Raw genomic sequence first — 19,816 nt, 5'->3', positions numbered from 1 at the left:
AAAAATATGTTCTGAGCTTGCACCTGGGGCTTTTTTGTGCTTAAGCTCTTCATAAATTTATGTGGGTGTGTGTCATTCAAATTTGAAATTTTATAAGTCCATTTTTGATTTGGCATATGATGGTTTTGGATATGTAGTTTTTCTGTCTGTTTTAAGCCTAACAAGAACAAAAAGGTGTAAATCAAACTATTCTGCACAGTTGACTACATTGATCTCAACTTTTGATCCACTCATGCTGATGTTCTTTGTTTACTCTGTGCTATGTCCTCGTGCTTTCAGTAACTGGACTGCCCTGCGCTCAGATGTTTCCTTCTCAGCCACCTCCTTCAACTGGTAAGTCATAGCTAGAGACCAGACCAGAGAACAAGACCATCGATAAAGGTTTTTTTTTGATGACAGCTTGATTGATTGATTGTGAAGGTGCCTCTTTTGGTAGAATATAGTACTCCAGTATATCCATGCAAGGCCAGAAATGTCACATCCATTAAAATCAAATGATTCAAATGTAGAGCAGAATTTCTCAGTGTCTGTAGACTATTCTGTCTAAAAATGTGGATAACCTCCAATTGCAGAGTCAAAGTTGATTTTGTGAATTAATTATGAGCAGTGATTCATCCCAGTGTTGGAAAGTAACTAACTTACCCAAAAAGCACAGTTTTAAGGTACTCGTACACGCTTCAGAAAAAAAAGAAACTATCCAACTGTATATGAAGTAGCGAAAACAAGCTCCAACTCAACATTAAAATGCTGTTTACATGTTAAGTAATAAGGATCCTTTAATATAAAAGGGTTATTCTGCATAATGAGTACTTCTACTTTAGATACTTGAAGTACATTTACCTGATAATGCGTCTGTACAGAAGCGAAATTTTGAATTCAGGACTTTTACTTGTAGTATTTTATAGAGTATCACTGCTACTTCTGCTTATGTAAAGGGTCTAAATACTTGATGCTCCACCACTGATTGATTCACACAGTAACTATCACATTACCTCATACCTCTACTACAATAATATGTTATTTCTGATTTACTACAAATTAAACTCTGTCGTCTCTTGTTGTTCTCTCTCTCTCTCTCAAGTTAACATGGTCAGGCCCTCAGATGTGGCTGTGCTTTCCTCCGTCGGACTTCACAGGCACAGGTGAGCACGGGTCACGAGCCGGCCTCAACCACGCTGTGGCATTTGCTTCACAAGGTCTGAAATTCATCAGTGTAGAGACACAGTCACACACGGTGTGTTTTTTTTTTTTATTTTCCCGCAGCACTGAGCTGTCCACAGTGGTATCAAGACTCAGAGGTACATTTCAAACTTTTTTTTCCATTGTTGTTGTTTGCAGGGTTTACAGGGCCTAAAGCACAATGTTTCTTAAGTAATTTACTCAATTCTTTTTGAAAGTTAATTACTGCTCTCTTGGGATGCCCATGCACGCCTCGCGCTTCACTCTGCTTTTTTTCCCACTACCCTCAAACGGGCTTGATGGGAAAGCCCCAGTGTCTGCGCCGGCGCTATGATCAAAATTAGACTTTGATTAGAATTGGCTTTGAGTCTAAATAAACAGAGCAATTAATCTAAGGAGGTTGATATGAGCTTCGATTATACTACTGTGCGCTATCTTTACTACACTGATAATTAAACTAACTGATAATTTGAAACAATGAACCCCAATACACTTAGCATACACACCGGGCCTGTTGTCTGCTATCTATTTAAAAGCCCTTCATGAGGTAAAAAGTAGTGTCTGTGCTTCATCCAGATAACGTACTGGCTAACACAGATCAGGTCATGGTTGTTGATCAAGGCTCGCTTTACCTTTGTATTTCTTCGGATTGAAATGTTCAGAATTTGCAGTCTTGCTGAAATAGTGTCAGCCAGCAATGTTTTTCCCGTTACGGCTCATTTGAATCCAGATGTTTACTGCATTTCATCCTCAAATAAATGTTTTTGGTTTGTTTGTTAGTCAATTTGTCAGCATAATTACGCTGAACCTACTGAACTGATTTGCACCGAACTTGGTGGAGGGATGGGGCATGGGCCAGGGAAGTAACCATTCAATTTTGGGGCAGGCCTGGATCATTAATTATGAATTTGAATTTTTTTCCTCTGAAGTCTAGTGTATGTTCTTTCACACTGGCCTCGGCAGCGGTCTGCGCTCTACTGAGCGCATTTTCTAGTTACATATGTAAGGCTGTTAAAAGCATCTGGACTTTGCTAATGTTTGCAAGGTTTGGAGACTGACCGCTACTTGGAAGTGTTGCGAAGCTCATAAAGACATTATTTTCACGGTCAAATCCAACTTGTTAGGGCCGCAACTAACAATTATTTCCATTATCGATTAATCTGCTGGGTATTTTCCGGATCAGTCCATTTATTCTTATAAACGTTTATAAAACTGTAAAAAATGCCTAACACATTTCCTAAAGCCCAAGTTAACAAATTCTAACTGCCTCGTCGAGCAAACAATCCAAAACCCAAGCATTTTTACAATTTTTTTTTTAAAACTATCATAGAAGACAAGAGAAACCAGCAATATTTACATTTCAGAAGCTGGAAGCGTCAGCGTGTTTACACCCACAAGCCACATGGGAAAATAAGCTCTGGGTTTTGAAGCTAAACTTGTGTTCCCTTCCATCTGTTAGACCTGATGACCCTGTTCGATCCTGCACTGATCAGTCCCCTCTCAGATGAAACAAGCCTGTTTGGCCCTCAGTCTGATCAACAAAGGTACAGACAGAACTCTCTGACAGGAATACAGCATGCTACCAAACACTCCGGCTGCTTCCAGCGATTTCAATTTTTTTTTCTCTCACGTTACTTTCTGCTCTTAGCACGATGGTGGAGCAGGCAAGGGAAGTATCCCTCTATCTCCAGAGCACTCAGGTAGGCGCTTTGGTGTCTGCACTTCTCATCTTAAGGGATGTTTAGAATTTTTGGTCGGCCTCTTTTGTGTCATCGGACACTTTTACGTCTACTCCTGTATTTCATCCTATCTCAAATGGCTCGTTTAGTGCAAGCATTGCACAGTAATACCAGGGCTTATACGGTGTCCTGTTTGGGGGTGAGGGAAAACAACCATCAAATACTCTCTTAACAGCTTAGCAACACTTTATTTAATAGATCTGTACCTGCAGAACATTTTCCCAATAGGTTTTTTCCAGGAACCGTGCAACTTAGTACAAACTTTGGGGGAAATAGGAAAGTCCTTAAAAGAACTTTCCCTTTTATACCCAAGGACACAGTCACACATTCTTAATTGTATTGATGGAAAACTTATTCTTAATATTTGCAGAACATTATGTTTACCTGTAGACAAATTACACAGACTTACATGTTCTGCTGACCTGCTGTGCGCTGACTAAAAGACCCCCTCCCTCTCTCTCTCTCCCCCCACAGGCCATTGATGTGGATAGAGACTGGAAGCTGGTGCTTCTCTTTGTACAAGTGGATCGGCTCTGTGCCTGCAAGCAGCAGCAGGTAAGCAGTGAAATATTATTATGATGCTACATTATTGTCAATAGATATAGATGTTGCATAGTTAAAAGCCCAAATGGACAAAATGCTTAGTCTCAAAAACAAGAGCCCAAATAACTTGTTCTTCTATGTTTCTATAAACTTTGAAGTTTCAGAACACAAGTTTTTTTCACACTTTCACACCTTATTTTATGCATTTAGCATTTGCTGTGATTGGAGCTACAGAATATCTAAAGACTTGTAAAAAAAATATCTACATATTATCTGACAACCAAACCAAAATGCATCGTACATTTTCAGGTTCCTCACAGGTGTTCTGAAGTGTTAGCGAAGCAAAGCAAAGCTTCATGGTATTTAGCAGTACACCAAGACTCTATTGGCTATTTGTGCCCGTAGTCAGAAAATCGAGCAAATCCTGAAATATTGAGATTTGAGAGATTAATAAAAAAGGTCCCTGCTGTTTAAATCTGCTGTTTTTGTGCAGGTTCAGTCTGTTATCCAGGCAGTGGTTGAAGAGGTGGATGATGCTCTGCAGTTGCTGCACTCTCAGGTATATTTCACATTATACACAGTATTTTTCATTCTCTCAGTATTACTGTGTTTGCATTACTTACGCATTTTGGATTCTGTTTCACATCACTGTGCTGCAGCTAAAGCGGACCATCGTCAGCGTTGCATTGTGGGATGGAGAGCACGACACTTTCCAGCAGAAGTGAGTGCATATTTGAAAATCTTTCTTCATCACTGGCTTAAAATATAAAAGTAACTTGATTAAATGGTTTGTGACACATTTAACAAAAATAATGACTGTTTTACATGAAGACTTTAGAGACAAACCGATCCACCTAATGTAATTTGTCCTTGGACAGTGAATTATAAGAAGAGGGAAGGAAGAGCAAACTCAAAACAAGATTTGATAATTATGTGAACACATTACATCCAATTTACAGCCTCATCACATGTAAAACATCTGTTCAGTTTTAGTGTCTCAAGGTAGCATAACATCCAACTAAAATAATCTTTAACTAATATAATGTACAAACAAACACAACAACACATCTGATTCTGTACTAAGACCAACTCGTAAACTCTGTTTCTAACACACAGTTTTGATTTTCACGTTCTCTTGTTCCAGCCTCTGTATAAATGATCTTCTATGGCCAATAATACATGTTCCATTTAACAAAAGACATTTTACCAGAGATTTGACATGTATTTTGAGGCTGTAAAAAAGGGCTGTAATTTTGTTGCGGGCCTCGTTCACGTACTCTTCAAATCTTCTTTTTTGAGTTTATTCTGCCTTTCTTCTTTTGGTCTTTGACTGTAAAAGTAGAGATAGTGAGACCGAGTGAATCTGTTTTACTGACAGGATGTGCCAATGCATGGAAACAAACAGTGAAGCGGAAGTCAGACTTCTGAGGGCCTTGCTGACTCACTCTCTGCAGGTTCGTCCATTCTCAATCCTCAAATACATGTACAGTATGTAGTCGGCTACATTCAGTCCTTTGGTTATTTTAGCTGCGGTGAAATTTTGACCTGCGGTGGTGGAGTACAAACTTGTGTATACTTGACCTCTTAATGGTTCATTTTTCTTCTCCGACTCCCTTTCACGGAGCAGGAATCCTTGGACGAGCTCATGGTAAAGAAACGCTGGTACGGCGACAGAGACGACTTCACTGTCACTCTGCAGGACAAACCTTTCATCACAGACCTGTCATCTGTCGCTGTGAGTTACATTCAGCTGAAACTGTCGCTTTACCCTCAGTCTCGCTATTCCTCTCATCTGCACCATTTTGCATCCCTAAATCCCTAATGGTACCGAAGCAAGGAGCAATCTGGTTTGCTTTCCACATTGGACTTTGTGGCCCAAATATCAGTGATTTTCCATCAGTGCCACAGTGGAAAATTACGGCAAACTTGCTTTTCTACATTGTACGTGTGAATATGCCTCAGTCGGACTGTTGTGAGTCAAGGTTTTGGAGGTACTGAGCAGATTGTTTGTTTCGGCAGTACCTGTGACTCCTGATTCATGTCAGGAGAAAGGGTTGGATAGTAGCAAAAGGTGTTACTGATAACATCAACAATGTCTCTGGTCTATTCAAGTGTCCCAGTAATTCGTGACAGTGAACCAGCACGAACAGCAGGTCGCTGAAGCTGAAGCAGCTCAGTGGACCTCAGACATCATCCATTTTATTATGTACACCTGAGCTTTTTTCTTAACTTCATATGTCGAAATTCTTCTGTGAAAAAGTCCTATAGGGAAGCTAAAGCTCCATATTTAAAAGACTGGGTAAACTAGAAAAAACAGCAGCTTTGGAGTCTATGCTCAGTAAATTAAAAGGTAGTTTGGAAGATTGGGTTCTTAAATTCTAAGAAACCTCCTGAGAGTAGAAAAGGTTTTGTTTTCATTCAATTTCAATGTTGACTGGCTTTCCCACGTTTGTATGTGCTTCTTCTTTTTATTCACTTATTTATGTTCGAAACCGCCATTTATTTTTTAGACGCAGATGATTGGATATAAAAATGTCTGTAAATAGATCCAAAACAACACAATTAGAAAACCGAGGCGCACAACAAAGGAGAAGGGCTGCAGACTGAGCCAAATCAAAGAAATAAATACGCTAAAACAAACGCAACTCTCTATTAACTCAGCCAGCTGGCTAATCAAAATGAAAATTAAAACAAAACCTGTGCTGTCTGACTGCGCTAACCTTACCTGTGCAAACAAAACACAAAAGAGGCAACAACCCCTGTACCTAGTGTCCTAACAACAGCCATGTCCTACATATTCACAATGGTGTTCAGTATGTGTGTAAAAAAAGATAATCTGAAGACACTGCACAGTCCCAGAGTGTCTATTTTCAACGTGTTTTAGTAATAACAACTTCTGTGATTATGAAATGATGCAAAGAAAAAGAAAAAAAAATGGCCAAAGAAAAAACAAAAAACATGTCAAATGATAATGAAAAGCAAAAGGCCTCATCTTCTGGGATGATGCCATTCCAAGACTGCTGGTGACAGTAACAGACACAGAGTCCTGGTTATCTTACTGCAGCAACTGATGCAAATGTTCCTTTATTTTCACAGAGTGGGAAGCCTCTGTCCGAGTCAGAAGCCACAAAGCAAACTGATAATCTGATGGTGCAGATGTGGACAAACCTGGTGAGGCCTAAAGCAATTGCTTCTTCCTATACTGTATATACAGCATACAGCGTCCCTGTTCTCTCCGCGGCAAACATGAAGACAGTGAGTTTTGTGTCTTTCAGCTGCAGCCCATAGTCGGCCAAGACAACACAGAGGACAATGGAAATACCATCACATTGCCGTGTCCAGCTGAGGTGAGAAACGGTGCTAAAAAACCATCACATACGCAGATAAATCAGCTCGTCAATGTGTGCTATTAAACATACTGTAGTTGAAAATAATAACTCTGTGTGCCACACTAATATTCTGTGGTGAATGAGCAGTCTTCCTCCTTCTCCTTCCCCTCTCCCCGGCTATCCGTGTCCCTCCCCCAGGACCGACCCTTCCTGAGGACGGAGGGAAACTCTCCCGCATATCACCACAGCAACGCTTCTCCTCTCTTTCACCCAGTGAGTAACTGCCCGGTGTCGAGCAAAATGGAGCCTGTGGCACCGTTGTTTATCTCCTGTCTAGTTCTGACTGTGGGTGTGCTCTGTGTGTGTCCGGTCAGTTAACAGGAACAGAGATGCCCTGCGGGGACTTCAGCCCCTCGGCCTCCGCGCCCACCTCAGGTAAGATGGTGTGCACTTACTTATCAGGCTCCAGGGTGACCTTCAATTGGCAAAAAAAAAAAAGTATATAAAGATAAAATAATGCTTTATTCATGTGTGATTTTTCATGCGCAGGCTTTTTATGTTGCAGCACCAGCATGTTGAGGCTGATTGATAAGATAATGTCTTTCTTATTTACTTCAGATATCAGTATACATGACACATCTTCCCACATGAACACTTGAAAACACGAAACTATGGCCTCAGCTCAAAATCCAAAACAATTGATTTGATAAGTGCCAAATCCAGATCATAATCAATGACACCTTATATTGGTTTTCCTTTGTCACCCGTCTGTATATTTATCTCCTTAATTTTTGGTATTGATCTGCCTGATCTCTTGTGCCTACCTCTGTTTAAATGTTTTGTTTACTGTCACATTTTATGATATTCAAGATACTGCTTTACACTACTTACTACACCACTGTACAGTATTTGCAGCAAGTTGTATCACTATGTTATTGTATTTACTTGTATTATTGTATATTTTTCTCTGAATGTCATGTGGTTTCTAATCAATGAAGTCTGGAGCCGATATTATTCCAACTACTCTGAAATGTCCTCTGTATTTCCCCAGTCCATGAACTCAGGCCTGGAGATATCAAGGTTGTGGCTGCTGTGGGAGACTCTCTGACAGTGAGTCATTTTGTCATTCTTCTTTTTTTTGTAGATAAATAGATAGAAAAAACAAAGACAAAGGTTAGAACAAAAATAAAAGCAGTATAATCAGGGGAAAAAAAAGCCAATTGAAAACAGAGAGTAGATCCCAAAAGAAAAATCCTAATCTTTAATTCTAACATATACTGATATGCAGTGTACAATGATAGTCCCCAGTAACACACTCTATATCTGTAGCTCAAATTAGTGGATAATGTTTTACTTTTTACAGGTGAAGGATTGTCCTTGGACATTAAAGTAGAATAAATAATGTCAGTTATGTATTAATTTAGAGTTAGATACATATATGATTATACTTAAAGATTGAATGTTTATGAATATTTATTGATGAACCCAACCAGATGAAAGTTGAATTTGTAGTCACTATAATTTGTTAGATTTATTAAGACTGAACTTTATTTGATTGATTGATTGATATTGACATTAGTCAATAATCAAAATTGTCAGCCTTAACTGCATAACTAATGTCTACTCTACTATGAACAATCCAAAGATCTAAAGTCCTTGGTGGACATTTAGACCATGAACTTATATTAGATAATTATACAGTACATTGGTGTAACAGTATAATAGAATCACATTTTTAATATCTATAAATAGAGAAGAGTCGGATAATGTATGATGTTATCATGTCACTGAAACACTGTCCTTTTTCTATCTGTCAGGCAGGGAACGGTATTGCGTCCAGCCCAAACCAGGTCCTGGACGTCCTGCGTCAGTACAGAGGTTTATCCTGGAGGTGGGTTAAAAACCTTTTCACCACGACCGTCACACAACATTGCTGAATACTGCCAAGGCTGAACGTCTCGCTGTGTTGGTATTAATGTGGCACTACAGCCGTCAAATCCTTTAGTTGGAAAGTAACTTTAAAATATTGAATTTTCCCCAGTGTTGGTGGAGATGAGAACCTCACCGTGGTCACCAGCCTGCCCAGTGAGTGCCTCATTCTTGATAACTTACTACATATGTTGTTCTGATCAAATGAAAACAGTTTGTTTGAGTCTGACTTTGTCCCTGTGAGGTGAATGTTGACACCTTAGAACGCATCTGGTCTTATTACAACTTAACCGTACTTCTTTTGTCTTAACAGACATCTTGAAGCATTTTAATCCCAACCTGAAGGGGTACTCCGTTGGTATGGGCAAACAAAACACCCCGCAGGCTTTCCTCAACCAGGCTGTGGCAGGAGCCAAGAGCAAGTGAGTCCCGTTGGAGGCATGTCTGCGTTATGTTGTAGGAATTAAGCAGATTTAAGCTCAGAAATTTAGATGCATGCATCCAAGTTGTTAGAAATCCTACACTATTTTTGCCTTTACATTAAAACGGAAACAAAAACCATATAAAAAAAACTTGCCATAGAAATACATATACTTAAACATATAAATATATAGATTTAAAAAAAGAGGGGGTATTGATGTCTTAATAAAAGAAAAAAATGAAAATTCATTCTTCAACTTGGAAATTGTTGTTTGGCTATATAAATATTGCATTAAGGTCTATTTACTAGCTTTTTCCAGACCTTGAATCAAATTTATCAATTATTTTGTTTTAAAATCAAGTACTCAAAAACTAAAATGTGGGATGAAACTGCTTTTTGTTAATCAGTTACTATAGTGGAAATAAAGCAGAATATGGATATATGTTATATCTTTAAACAAATGTGCTTTTACCTGCCTTAGTAAAATATTTGCCATTTCATTGTTATATTGATGTTATTGTTTTAAGGGACTTACCATCGCAGGTGCGAGCCCTGGTGGCAAGGATGAAGAATGACTCTGTAAGTTTATAGACATTTATTCTTAACTTATTTTTTTTTTAAAGTTAAAATCCTTTGCTACATGCATACTGTATGTTACATATGATTTGGACAGCGACACTGGCCATAAAACTTCTGCTTTTTCAAAATTTGGAAAATTTATATTTCTGAAATATAATTCAGATAGACATTTAGTATACACCAATGTACTAAATGTCTATCTGAATTATATTTCGAACAAGGAAGATCTACATATGTATAGCTTGAGTAGTGCTGCCAGGAAGAAAAAACATAGAGTCTAAATGCATCGTGTATCCATGTTTCCTCAAACATTACACAGACTAAGACAAAAAAAATCTGCCTTTTAAAACAACTACACACTACTCACACTTCCTGACTTTCTTCTTTCCTGTGCAGAGAATCAATTTTGAATCAGACTGGAAGGTGATCACCGTCTTCATCGGTGGAAATGACATGTGTGACCACTGCTACAACTCTGTGAGTACTAATGTCGAGTAGCAGCTCATGACATATTTTAGATATTTTTAGAGCATTCGACAACGTTTGAAAGACACAACATGAAAACTTTTCATTTTCTTTACAGCTGTTCTATTCTGTAGAGAATTATGCTCGTAATGTTCAGGAAAGCCTGGATTATCTACAAAAAGAGGTAAAATAAATAAAACCGACTTCATGCTCTAGACATGCTGCTACATTTGCAGACCTACAGTAGGTCGGTCTGGTTGATGGTTTGTTGCATTAACTGAGCTCGTCCTTGTCAGGTGCCTCGAGCTCTGGTGAACTTAGTCGAGCCCCTCCATATTATCCCCCTGAGAGAAATGCACATTGACACTTCAGTTAAATGCCCAACTTGGCTGGTGAAGTGAGTATCCCGTTTAAAATGCTCTCTGAGATTGATTTCTACAAAGGCATGGGGGGTCATGGGTTGGAATCCACCTCATGTGCTCCCATCGTTCCCCCAGCTATCATCTAATAAATAATCATAAACAGTGATATAATACCATGTTATCTCTCCTTTGTCAGGATTCTGTGTCCTTGTGTTATCTTGCCAAAGCCCAGCTCTAAAGCTCTTCAAATGTTAGTTGACCTCAACAGAAGCTATCAGGTAGGAAAGACCAAGGAAACCTTACTATGGTTGTTAAAGTAAAAGGCCGGTTCGCCCTCAGGCACTGACACCTTCTCTTTCTTTCTTTAAGCGTGTACTCCATGAGCTTGTGGAGTCGAGCCGCTATGACACTCGCTCAGACTTCACTGTGGTCATCCAGCCTTTTTTCAGAGAAGTCATTGTCCCCAAACTGCCGGTCAGTAACAATGAGAACTCTCTATAAAGTCTTTACTTGTGGACTGTACTGGGTCTACGGGAACCAGTGGCATCTAACCACAGGATTATCACCACAATCATCACAGGGTCTCTGCTACAGTGTATGGTACTATCCAGTGTGTTGGCATACAGCATGTAAAATGGTTAGGCATAGGTAATTAATAGTATTCTGATTTTTTCATTATTCCAATCTAAAATCACTGAATTAACAGTACAAAAACCTGTGCTGTCGGGTCAATCCAGCTAAAAAAAAAAAAAAAGAGGTTACACTCTGTCTATTCTCTAAACAGTGCTGGAAAATTTAGGCACTGTCAAGACCAGCAACAAAAGAAGTGAAATTTGAAATCCAAGCTAACTTGAAACAGCTAGCCTGGCTCTGTCCAAAGGTGACAAAATCTGCCTGCCAGCATTTATAAAGTTCACTCATTAACATGTTATATCTCGTTTGTTTAACCTGTACAAAAACTTAAGTGTAAAAATGACAATTTGCAGTTTTACTGGAAGTTATGTGGCAGCAGTGTTTCCCCGTCTCTAAGCTAGCTAAACTAACCAGACGCTGGCTGTAGCTTTATATTTAGACAAAAAAAGTGGTTTTTGCTCTTCTCTTTTAACTGTCTGCAAGAACTACTCAGTAGTCCTCAGGGTTCATACATGAATTGGACCTTTTCCACAGGATGGCCGTCCCGATCGCTCCTTCTTCAGCGCGGACTGCTTCCATCTCAGCCAAAGGGCCCAGACGCAGATGGCTCGCTCGCTCTGGAACAACATGGTAAGTATCTGACAGTCAATAAGAAACTTTGAAAGTATCTGCAGATATGTTGTTATTTGTGGATGCATTTAACTTAATATTATGTCAGTAAATTACTATCCTCCTGGGGACATTACTGTTAATTTCCTGTGTTACTCCTCTGCTCTCATACATATAGGAGCACAGCAATGCAGCAGGCTCAACACATTTCAAATCAAGACTGTGAAAAACATTTATATAAAATGAGTAAAATTATTTCTACAGCGATTGGCTACAATATTAAAATGGTGATTGCATATTAATGCGACAATACTAATAATCCAATATAACATATAAAAATGTTACATTCACAGAGCCCACTTTGGCTGTATAGTGAGTGAGAATCTTACTTTAGTACACGTTTCTGATAATACATAAATATTTTCGCTTAAACAAGTTTTGAATGCAGAAGGTTTAGAATAAAATACAGAACAGCTAGCTCAATAGTAAATTAACACTTAGCTAGAATGTTGTATCAGCAACACATTAGCTTCAGACAGCTCGTATAAAACGCTAGCTTGGTTAGCAGTAAACTGAGCACAGGAAAACTTAATTAACAAATCATAGAAACAGATCTGACAAAATGGCGGATGTGACAATGTCAGTTAAACTTCTGTGTAACTTTGCTGGTGGCTGACTAGTAACTCGACGACTACCTCAAAATACAAAGACTATAAACATGATGGAGCGCTTTTGTTACAATATGATCATCACGTTTAAAGTACCAGTGTATTGCATATTGAAAGTACTGAATGATACTCAACTGACTCGTTTTCCTAGCTGGAACCTCTGGGCAATAAGACCTCCAAACAGGATTTTGCTGCAGACATTAGCCTGAAATGTCCAACCAAGGTAATAAATTGTGATTAAATGGAGAATCAGTGTGATGAATGTTGATAAATGTGGTTTTAAATAGTATTATGTCTCTTTCTTTTCCCAACGTCCTGCCTGTTAGGAAAAAAACACTGAAAATTGATTGTTTTACTTGAATGTAGACCATCTTTCAATATTTTGGAGCTGCATATTTGCTGACTGCTGTGAAATAACGTACGCTCTTGTGTTTTCCTACAGACTTCGCCATACATTCGCACCTATAACAACAGCAATTACAAATATGCTGGTCCCTCCCTGACCCCTGAACCTGTTACAGTAAGCATCTAACGTCTATCTGAGAAGCTGAGGAAGCGATCTATTACAAATAAAATATGTAATGTTTAACAACTAAAGACCTGAATGAAGCTAAAATTTAACAGAAACTCACATACCAATGAAATAATGAGCCGATTGGCTGAAGTACCAAAACTCCACAGCAGTGAGCACCAATGAGGGAAACTGTGGATGTGGATTACCACTTTACCTACATATATACAACAGACAAACACACTGTGTTTGTCAAATTGATATTGAAATAAGCCCAAAACTCAATTTTCAATCCAACTCATATTTTAAGAAACTTTGCAATATTGATACCTGTTTAAGGGATTATTGCAGGAGACTCACTGAAAAACTAATTAAGCAATATTTTTCAGGAAGATTCATCTATACATTACCATTTTCTATCTTTGTTTCTTTTTTTTTCTCCAGAACTGGGGAAGTGACTTATCCTGTGTGGACCTTGTTCCATCTGACACTGTGCCAACTTCAGGTGAGACGACAGTCATCACTTGGTTATCAGCAGACAGTTGATATGAGATGTAGTGTCCTCTTTTATCTATTTATCTTTACAAGCTGAAATTGAGACGGTTTGGCATACAACTATGCACGCCATCAGTGACAGTGTGAATGAAAGGGCTGAAATAAACTGCACCCTGTGTCACCTGCATTGTCTCCTTTTCCTACAAACAAAAATGTATGCCACCAAGATGATTCAACCGATGTTAAATGAATCACATAAAAATAATACACATGGTGGCTTTGAATTTTAGGAACAGGTTAAGTGCTAAATATGACATAGTACAGGTGTGATGTTTATGGTTTAACTCGATGTCAATAGACTGAATCTTTTTTGTGTCTTTTATCTGCAGTTCACAAGCTGAGACCCGCAGACATTATGGTGGTGGCAGCCCTGGGAGACTCTTCAACGGTATGGGTCATAACAAACTGATATCCAGTTTATTCTTTTAATTAAGACAGCACAAAGAAGCAGACATAATGTACAAAACAGCTGGACACATATTATAAAATCAAACATCTTTAAATAAATAAATACTTAGCAGATAATTATTATGTGATTTTTATATAATATTGTATATGTGTTTGCATTGACTAGAAACATTAAGTGTTTAGCACCAACTGTGAACCTGTTGATATCAGTTATTTGATGTCATTGAACTATGAACACTCTAATCAGTTTATTATCGGCCAGATAGCTCGCACCAGTGATGATCATCTCTTTTATGTCCTGGTGTTTGGTCTTTGATTTAAGACTTATCTCTGTCTGTGTCTCACTGTCTTCACTGAGTTTTCAGGCTGCTTTTCTGTGTCTTCATGCTGCACTGTGGCTTGTTTGTTCTCTGCTTACAGGCAGGCACCGGCGCTAAAGCAAAGAATCTCTTTGACCTCAGTAGAGAATATAAAGGAGTATCGTGGAGGTAAAACACGTCTGTGGTGTAAATAAGGGTTACATTAACTGTTACATTTAAAAAAAAAATCTCATCGATGTTTGTTGGGTTTTTCTTTTAGCATCGGAGGGGATAAGACTCTGGAGACTGTCACAACACTACCAAGTGAGTTTACGCCGCTTATTTGGCAAGAACTAATTTATCTGAGTCATTGTATCCGACAGAAATAACAATTTCTCCAACATATTGCTTGAAATGTGCATCGGTAGTCAGCAGCGGTGCATTCATTTCAGTTTTAGTATTAGATGCTGGAAATCTGTCAGATATTTTCAGCCTTAATGTGGGCATGCATTTTCTAAACAGTGGGCCTCATGCAAGCACCACTCCTATGAACTAATTCATTCTTAAGTGGCAAAGTGATTTAAGAAAAATTGTGGCAGTCGCCGCTATTCTTGTATCTTCTCATATCTTCTCTTAAGTATGAAGCAAATTCACAAGTGTCCAGATCTGCTGTACTTTGTCCTGTGCCGACAGTCTGCCTTCCCCTTAGGAGTGCTTTCACATCATGAAAGCACTCCTGCTCATGTTCAGGTAGCATTGTGACAAGTTTGTACGGGTGATTTGGATCACTTATGAGCAGGGGTTTAGGATAAGAATACGAAAATGTTCTTGCATGAGGCCCACTGTCTGTTTCTTAGAGATCTGTGAGCCGTATTTGGGAGCTACTAGAGCCACAGGCTTCCACTAGTGGCCAATGGACCAGATGAAGGGCTGCTAGAGTGACGGAAAACCTGCAGTGCAGTGCCTCTAAGTTGGTTCTTTCTCCTTTGTATCTCCTCAGACATCTTGAAGAAGTTTAACCCCTCTCTGAAGGGCTTCTCTAGAGGTCAGGGGTCAAGACAGAAGGGCTTCAACATGGCTGTTCCACAAGCTAAGACCTCGTAAGTGCCCTTTTGTTTTTTGTTTTGTTCCCCCACCGGAATAAAACTTTTGAATCACTTTTTGATATTCCTCTAACACCTCCTGCCTGGATTTGTTCTCACACAGAGAGATTCCAGGACAAGTGCGAGCTCTCATCAAGGCCATGAGAGGAAATAAGGTGAGAAATCCCTAAATCTATGTGATTTATGTTGTTCTCGTAATGTCTGAATCAAGTCGTTTTTCTATCTTAATGCTGATGTTCTGTATAAATGCTACACAGGACGTGAATTTTGAAAAGGACTGGAAACTTGTGACAATATTTGTAGGGGAAAATGATCTTTGCCAATACTGCATAGACCAAGTAAGTATTCCTTAAAATTCATGTACTTTACACAAATACATATATTTCTATATGTTATTGAATTGCAATAAAACGCATTCTTGACATATCTCTGCAGAATAATCTGTCACCTAAGAATTACAGTCACAATCTTATGGTCAGTTTGGACATGCTTTACAAAGAGGTGAGTTATAATGAAAATATTAAAAGTTAATCTAATCTGTCTTTGTCAGAATAAGTGGATCATATTTTTCTGCCTTTTCCCCCGTTTTATCTCCCTGTATTTTTAGGTCCCGAGGCTGTTGGTCAATGTTGTGGAGATTTTGCAGATATATCCACTGAAAGCAGTTAAGAAGAACACACTGGGTTGTTCTTTTCTGCAAAGGTTTGTTGTTTTGTATTAATCTAGTCTGTTTTTATGGTCCATTACCTTATTATAACTCATTTACAATATCAGTATATACAAAGTCTACAAGATCCTTTCATTGGTGACATACTGTATCTGTACATTTCTACAAGTTATAATGTGTTTCAACAATTAATACCTAAAAATAGTATTGAATTCAAGCTGAGACAAACTCATAAACTCTTTAGAAAGGCTCTTAAAGAAAATAAACTTTGAAAAATAGGGAGGGGACTGCACTGCCCTAATTTTCACTAAATTTCACCTGGATTCATAGAGAGATGCTATGATCACGTGAAGAAATGGATTGGTAAAGTGCCAAAAACTAAATTGTATAGGGTTGAGTTTGCAGTTTGTCTTGACGCTTTCATACTTTTAAGACTGTATCATTTACAACGTGCATACACCTGGTAAGCTAACAAATGTTGCTGCTTGAGTCCTTGATGGGACAGATGATCATCTCTAGCAATGGACAATTTTCCAACATTACTGGAAGGCCAACTGCCAGTTCAGTTGCAAACTATTCTTTACAGTCCTTGTCCTCATCTGGAACCAGTAATTTTCACTTGAGTCTTTAATGGAAATTTATTTGAATCTAACAATTAGTGGGAATGTGTTTTTTTTTGCAGGAGCAGCTGTCCCTGTGTTATCAACCCGGATGAAAACTCCCCAGAGCTTGAAGAGATAAAACGAATCAATCATGAGTACCAGGTAAAAGCTTTTCTAAATATTCAGTTTTTTATAATGGGGTCTCCTCATTCATTTATCTAATTTCTTCATTTTTCTATTTTTTGCCAAGGCTGAAATCCAGCATCTTGTTTCTGGAGATCGCTATGACGGAAAAGAAGATTTTGCTGTTGTCCTTCAACCATTTCTACAGAATTACTTTATCCCTTATATTGGAGTAAGTGACAGAGACAAATCTACTAAAACAAGAATACACATACAAATAATGAAATGTACCCATGCCGAAAATCTGATCTTTTCACCAGAAGGGCGAGGCTGACCCGAGTTTCTTCTCTGTCGACTGTTTCCACATCAGCGAGCGATCTCACTCTGAGATGGCCATTGCCCTCTGGAATAACATGGTGAGTAATGGGCAATAATGGGACCGAACTGACGCAGAGTGGCCAGTGTTTCCAAGTGTTTTTAGTGATCTTTGGTTTTAAAGAATTCCTCTTCCTGTCTTAACAGTTGGAGCCTGTAGGCAGGAAACAGGCCTACAACAATTTCACATATGATCGCTCCAAGATTCACTGTCCCTCTGAGGTATGTGTGGAGATTTCTGGAGTCTGGAGAGAAATCCCACTACTCACAGCTCATGTTGTTATTCTATCACTCAACTATACCTGTTTATTTTTTGTTAATTAGTGTTTAATTTTAACATCAATCAGTCTTACTTTAATGGAGACCCAAAGTGTTGAATTCAATAAATGGACATTATGAAATAAAGAATCCTAAGAATGAATACATACAAAGTATTTAATATAACTATGAGATTGTGATATAATATTTTTTTTAAAACTCAGTGAAGTAATAGGAAATATAAAATAGGACTGCTATGGAAATATGTTTAATTTTTAGTGTATCCTCAGTTTTATGCATAACACTTTGTCTTATCCGCTGTTTATAGTTTGTTTTATTTTATTCCTTTTGTGTTTCTGCAGGTTCATGTTTTATGTTGACTTAAATGTTTTTTTTGTTAGATAAGTGGAAAAGTGTGTTATGGGTAGTTTGTTTCAAAGAATATATTATTAATTCTATCGTCCTGCTTCTATTCACGATAACCAACTTTATAGAAGGTAATTTTTTATTTAATTTCAGCAGTTTTTACAGTTCTGACAAAGAAAAGTGAATGAATTATGAAGCAGTCGTTAGGTAAAATGGCACTGTGAAATAAAACAGCAGATTTAGCAAAAGCAACATTTTGAAATAAAAACTACTGAAATGGAATAAAAATAAACCTTAAATAAACAGGAGGACGTAACATTTCATAAATATTGCTTGTTTTTAGAAATGCATAATTATATATTTTTTCTGGTTTTATTCATGACTATTTATTTCAAAATGTCTTATTTGTTTAATATTAAACACCTTGGGCCTCCACATAATTTAACTCATCATTTATATTTCATGTTTTTTTTTTAAGTTAAATTTTTTTTTTTAATTTTAACTTTTTTACCTTTCCCATAGGCCAGTCCGTTCATCTTCACTAAGATTAACAGCCTCCCAACCCCACCAGTAACCGTCACCACCACTGCTCCGAGCACACACCCCACCACCAGCTCCAGTCTTACACCAACCATCGCTGTGCCTAAATGCCCCCCCTCCATTCCTGTATGGGTGCCAGTGGTTGTTGGAAACGTCAGTTTACTGGCTGGCATTGTTGTCGCCTGGCTACTTCTCACCTGCTGTCAACATCGGAACAACAACCGTATATGCCACAGTATATATAAGCCTTAAAATTGCATCAAGCAATTTTTGAACTCTAGAGGGCAGAAAGTTGACTTCAGAAATAACACCTAGCGGAAACAGCAACATCGATAGGCTATTGCATTACAGTTGCACTGCAGCCATGGTTTGGTCCACCAGTTCTTGGCAAAATTATCTGGGTCTCTTTGTTTTGCTAGATGTTTGACTTTCTTCACGAGCTGCTTGTTTACCGTCTGTTGTTTCAAGCTAGCAGACCAGTGAACAGTCAGCAGGTCCTGATGACGTGGTGGGAGCAGCTGTTCACAGTTTTGTTTGAGAGTTGTCAGTGTGAGCCGCAGGAACTTAGCACTAACAAAAACTATATCTAGGACCAATGAAGCAAAATTATAAAACCTACATAGAGCTGCAGACTGGGATGTAGATTTTCAGTTGGACTGGCACTAGTAGCGACCTTTTCACATTACAGGTACTCAAATAATTAAATGCTAGTTTGAAAAATATTGCTTATTGGTACTGCAAGTATGTAAAATATTTGTAATTTTTTGTACTGCACAGAAATTTTGAAATATTCCATATGTAATTGACTGACCTCCATGAACCCAAATGTTTTGTACATTTCTCTTTAGTCATTTTTATTTATTGATAAAATAAAATTACTGCAATGTTCAATTATTGTTGATGTACTTTTGAGACAATAGTGTCTTACCCAGTGAAAGAAAGAGGAGTCCTGCACTATCTCATGTCTGATAATCTCCAACCTAAACAAACTCTACAGTATATGTAGCTTTTTCTTTTCTTCAGCTTTAGGATTGGTCCATGTCCATCGGTCCACTACTTTGGTCCAGACTTAAATATCTCACCAACTGTTGGATGGATTAAATATGGTAAAAAAAATCATGATCCCCTACTGACTTTGGTAATCCCCTGATTTTTAATTTAGTGCTACCAGATGGTCGAAGTCTTCACTTCTCAAGTGAAATATCTCAACATCTTCCTGATCGATTGGCAGAAAACTTATGTACAGACATTCACGGTTTCTACATGGAAAGATTTTGGTGATACCCTGACTTTTCCTATAGTGCCATGAGGTTGACATTTGTGGTTTTGAATGTAATCTCGCGACAACTACTGGATGGACTGCCATGAAACTCAAAAACAAAAGATGCAAAGGTGTAACTAACTAGCTAACTATCTACACAGGTAACCCAACGTGAACCTCCAAGGCCAAGAAGCATAATCATAAACTAACTACATTTGTTTTTGGGGTTACAATTAATATTAAATAAAAGTCCAATTCACAACAGCAAAGCCAGTAATTGTAGTATTTGGAA

The 19,816-nt window shown here is 38.2% G+C and overlaps 1 protein-coding gene across 1 annotated transcript; it reads left to right on the top strand.

The window, feature by feature from the left end:
- The first annotated feature begins 1,077 nt into the window (after positions 1 to 1,077).
- Positions 1,078 to 19,022, top strand: LOC120788955 (phospholipase B1, membrane-associated-like). The gene is made up of 40 exons (XM_040125282.1): positions 1,078 to 1,142; positions 1,264 to 1,298; positions 2,639 to 2,723; positions 2,828 to 2,879; positions 3,393 to 3,473; positions 3,955 to 4,020; positions 4,121 to 4,182; positions 4,840 to 4,915; positions 5,089 to 5,196; positions 6,558 to 6,632; positions 6,737 to 6,808; positions 6,989 to 7,063; positions 7,165 to 7,225; positions 7,842 to 7,900; positions 8,608 to 8,681; positions 8,832 to 8,875; positions 9,033 to 9,141; positions 9,668 to 9,719; positions 10,116 to 10,196; positions 10,303 to 10,368; positions 10,481 to 10,581; positions 10,743 to 10,824; positions 10,916 to 11,020; positions 11,714 to 11,809; positions 12,608 to 12,679; positions 12,899 to 12,976; positions 13,412 to 13,472; positions 13,852 to 13,910; positions 14,351 to 14,418; positions 14,510 to 14,553; positions 15,230 to 15,329; positions 15,436 to 15,487; positions 15,590 to 15,670; positions 15,768 to 15,833; positions 15,940 to 16,034; positions 16,682 to 16,763; positions 16,852 to 16,956; positions 17,045 to 17,140; positions 17,247 to 17,321; positions 18,246 to 19,022. The coding sequence occupies exons 1-40, from the start codon at positions 1,087 to 1,089 to the stop codon at positions 18,513 to 18,515; spliced, it is 3,177 nt and encodes a 1,058-aa protein (XP_039981216.1). The 5' UTR covers positions 1,078 to 1,086; the 3' UTR covers positions 18,516 to 19,022.
- Positions 19,023 to 19,816: the final 794 nt, after the last annotated feature.

The sequence above is a fragment of the Xiphias gladius genome, chromosome 4 (genome assembly GCF_016859285.1).
Source record: "Xiphias gladius isolate SHS-SW01 ecotype Sanya breed wild chromosome 4, ASM1685928v1, whole genome shotgun sequence".
In the NCBI taxonomy this organism is placed as follows: Eukaryota; Metazoa; Chordata; class Actinopteri; order Istiophoriformes; family Xiphiidae; genus Xiphias; species Xiphias gladius.
This window is presented reverse-complemented; position numbering and strand designations above follow the sequence as displayed.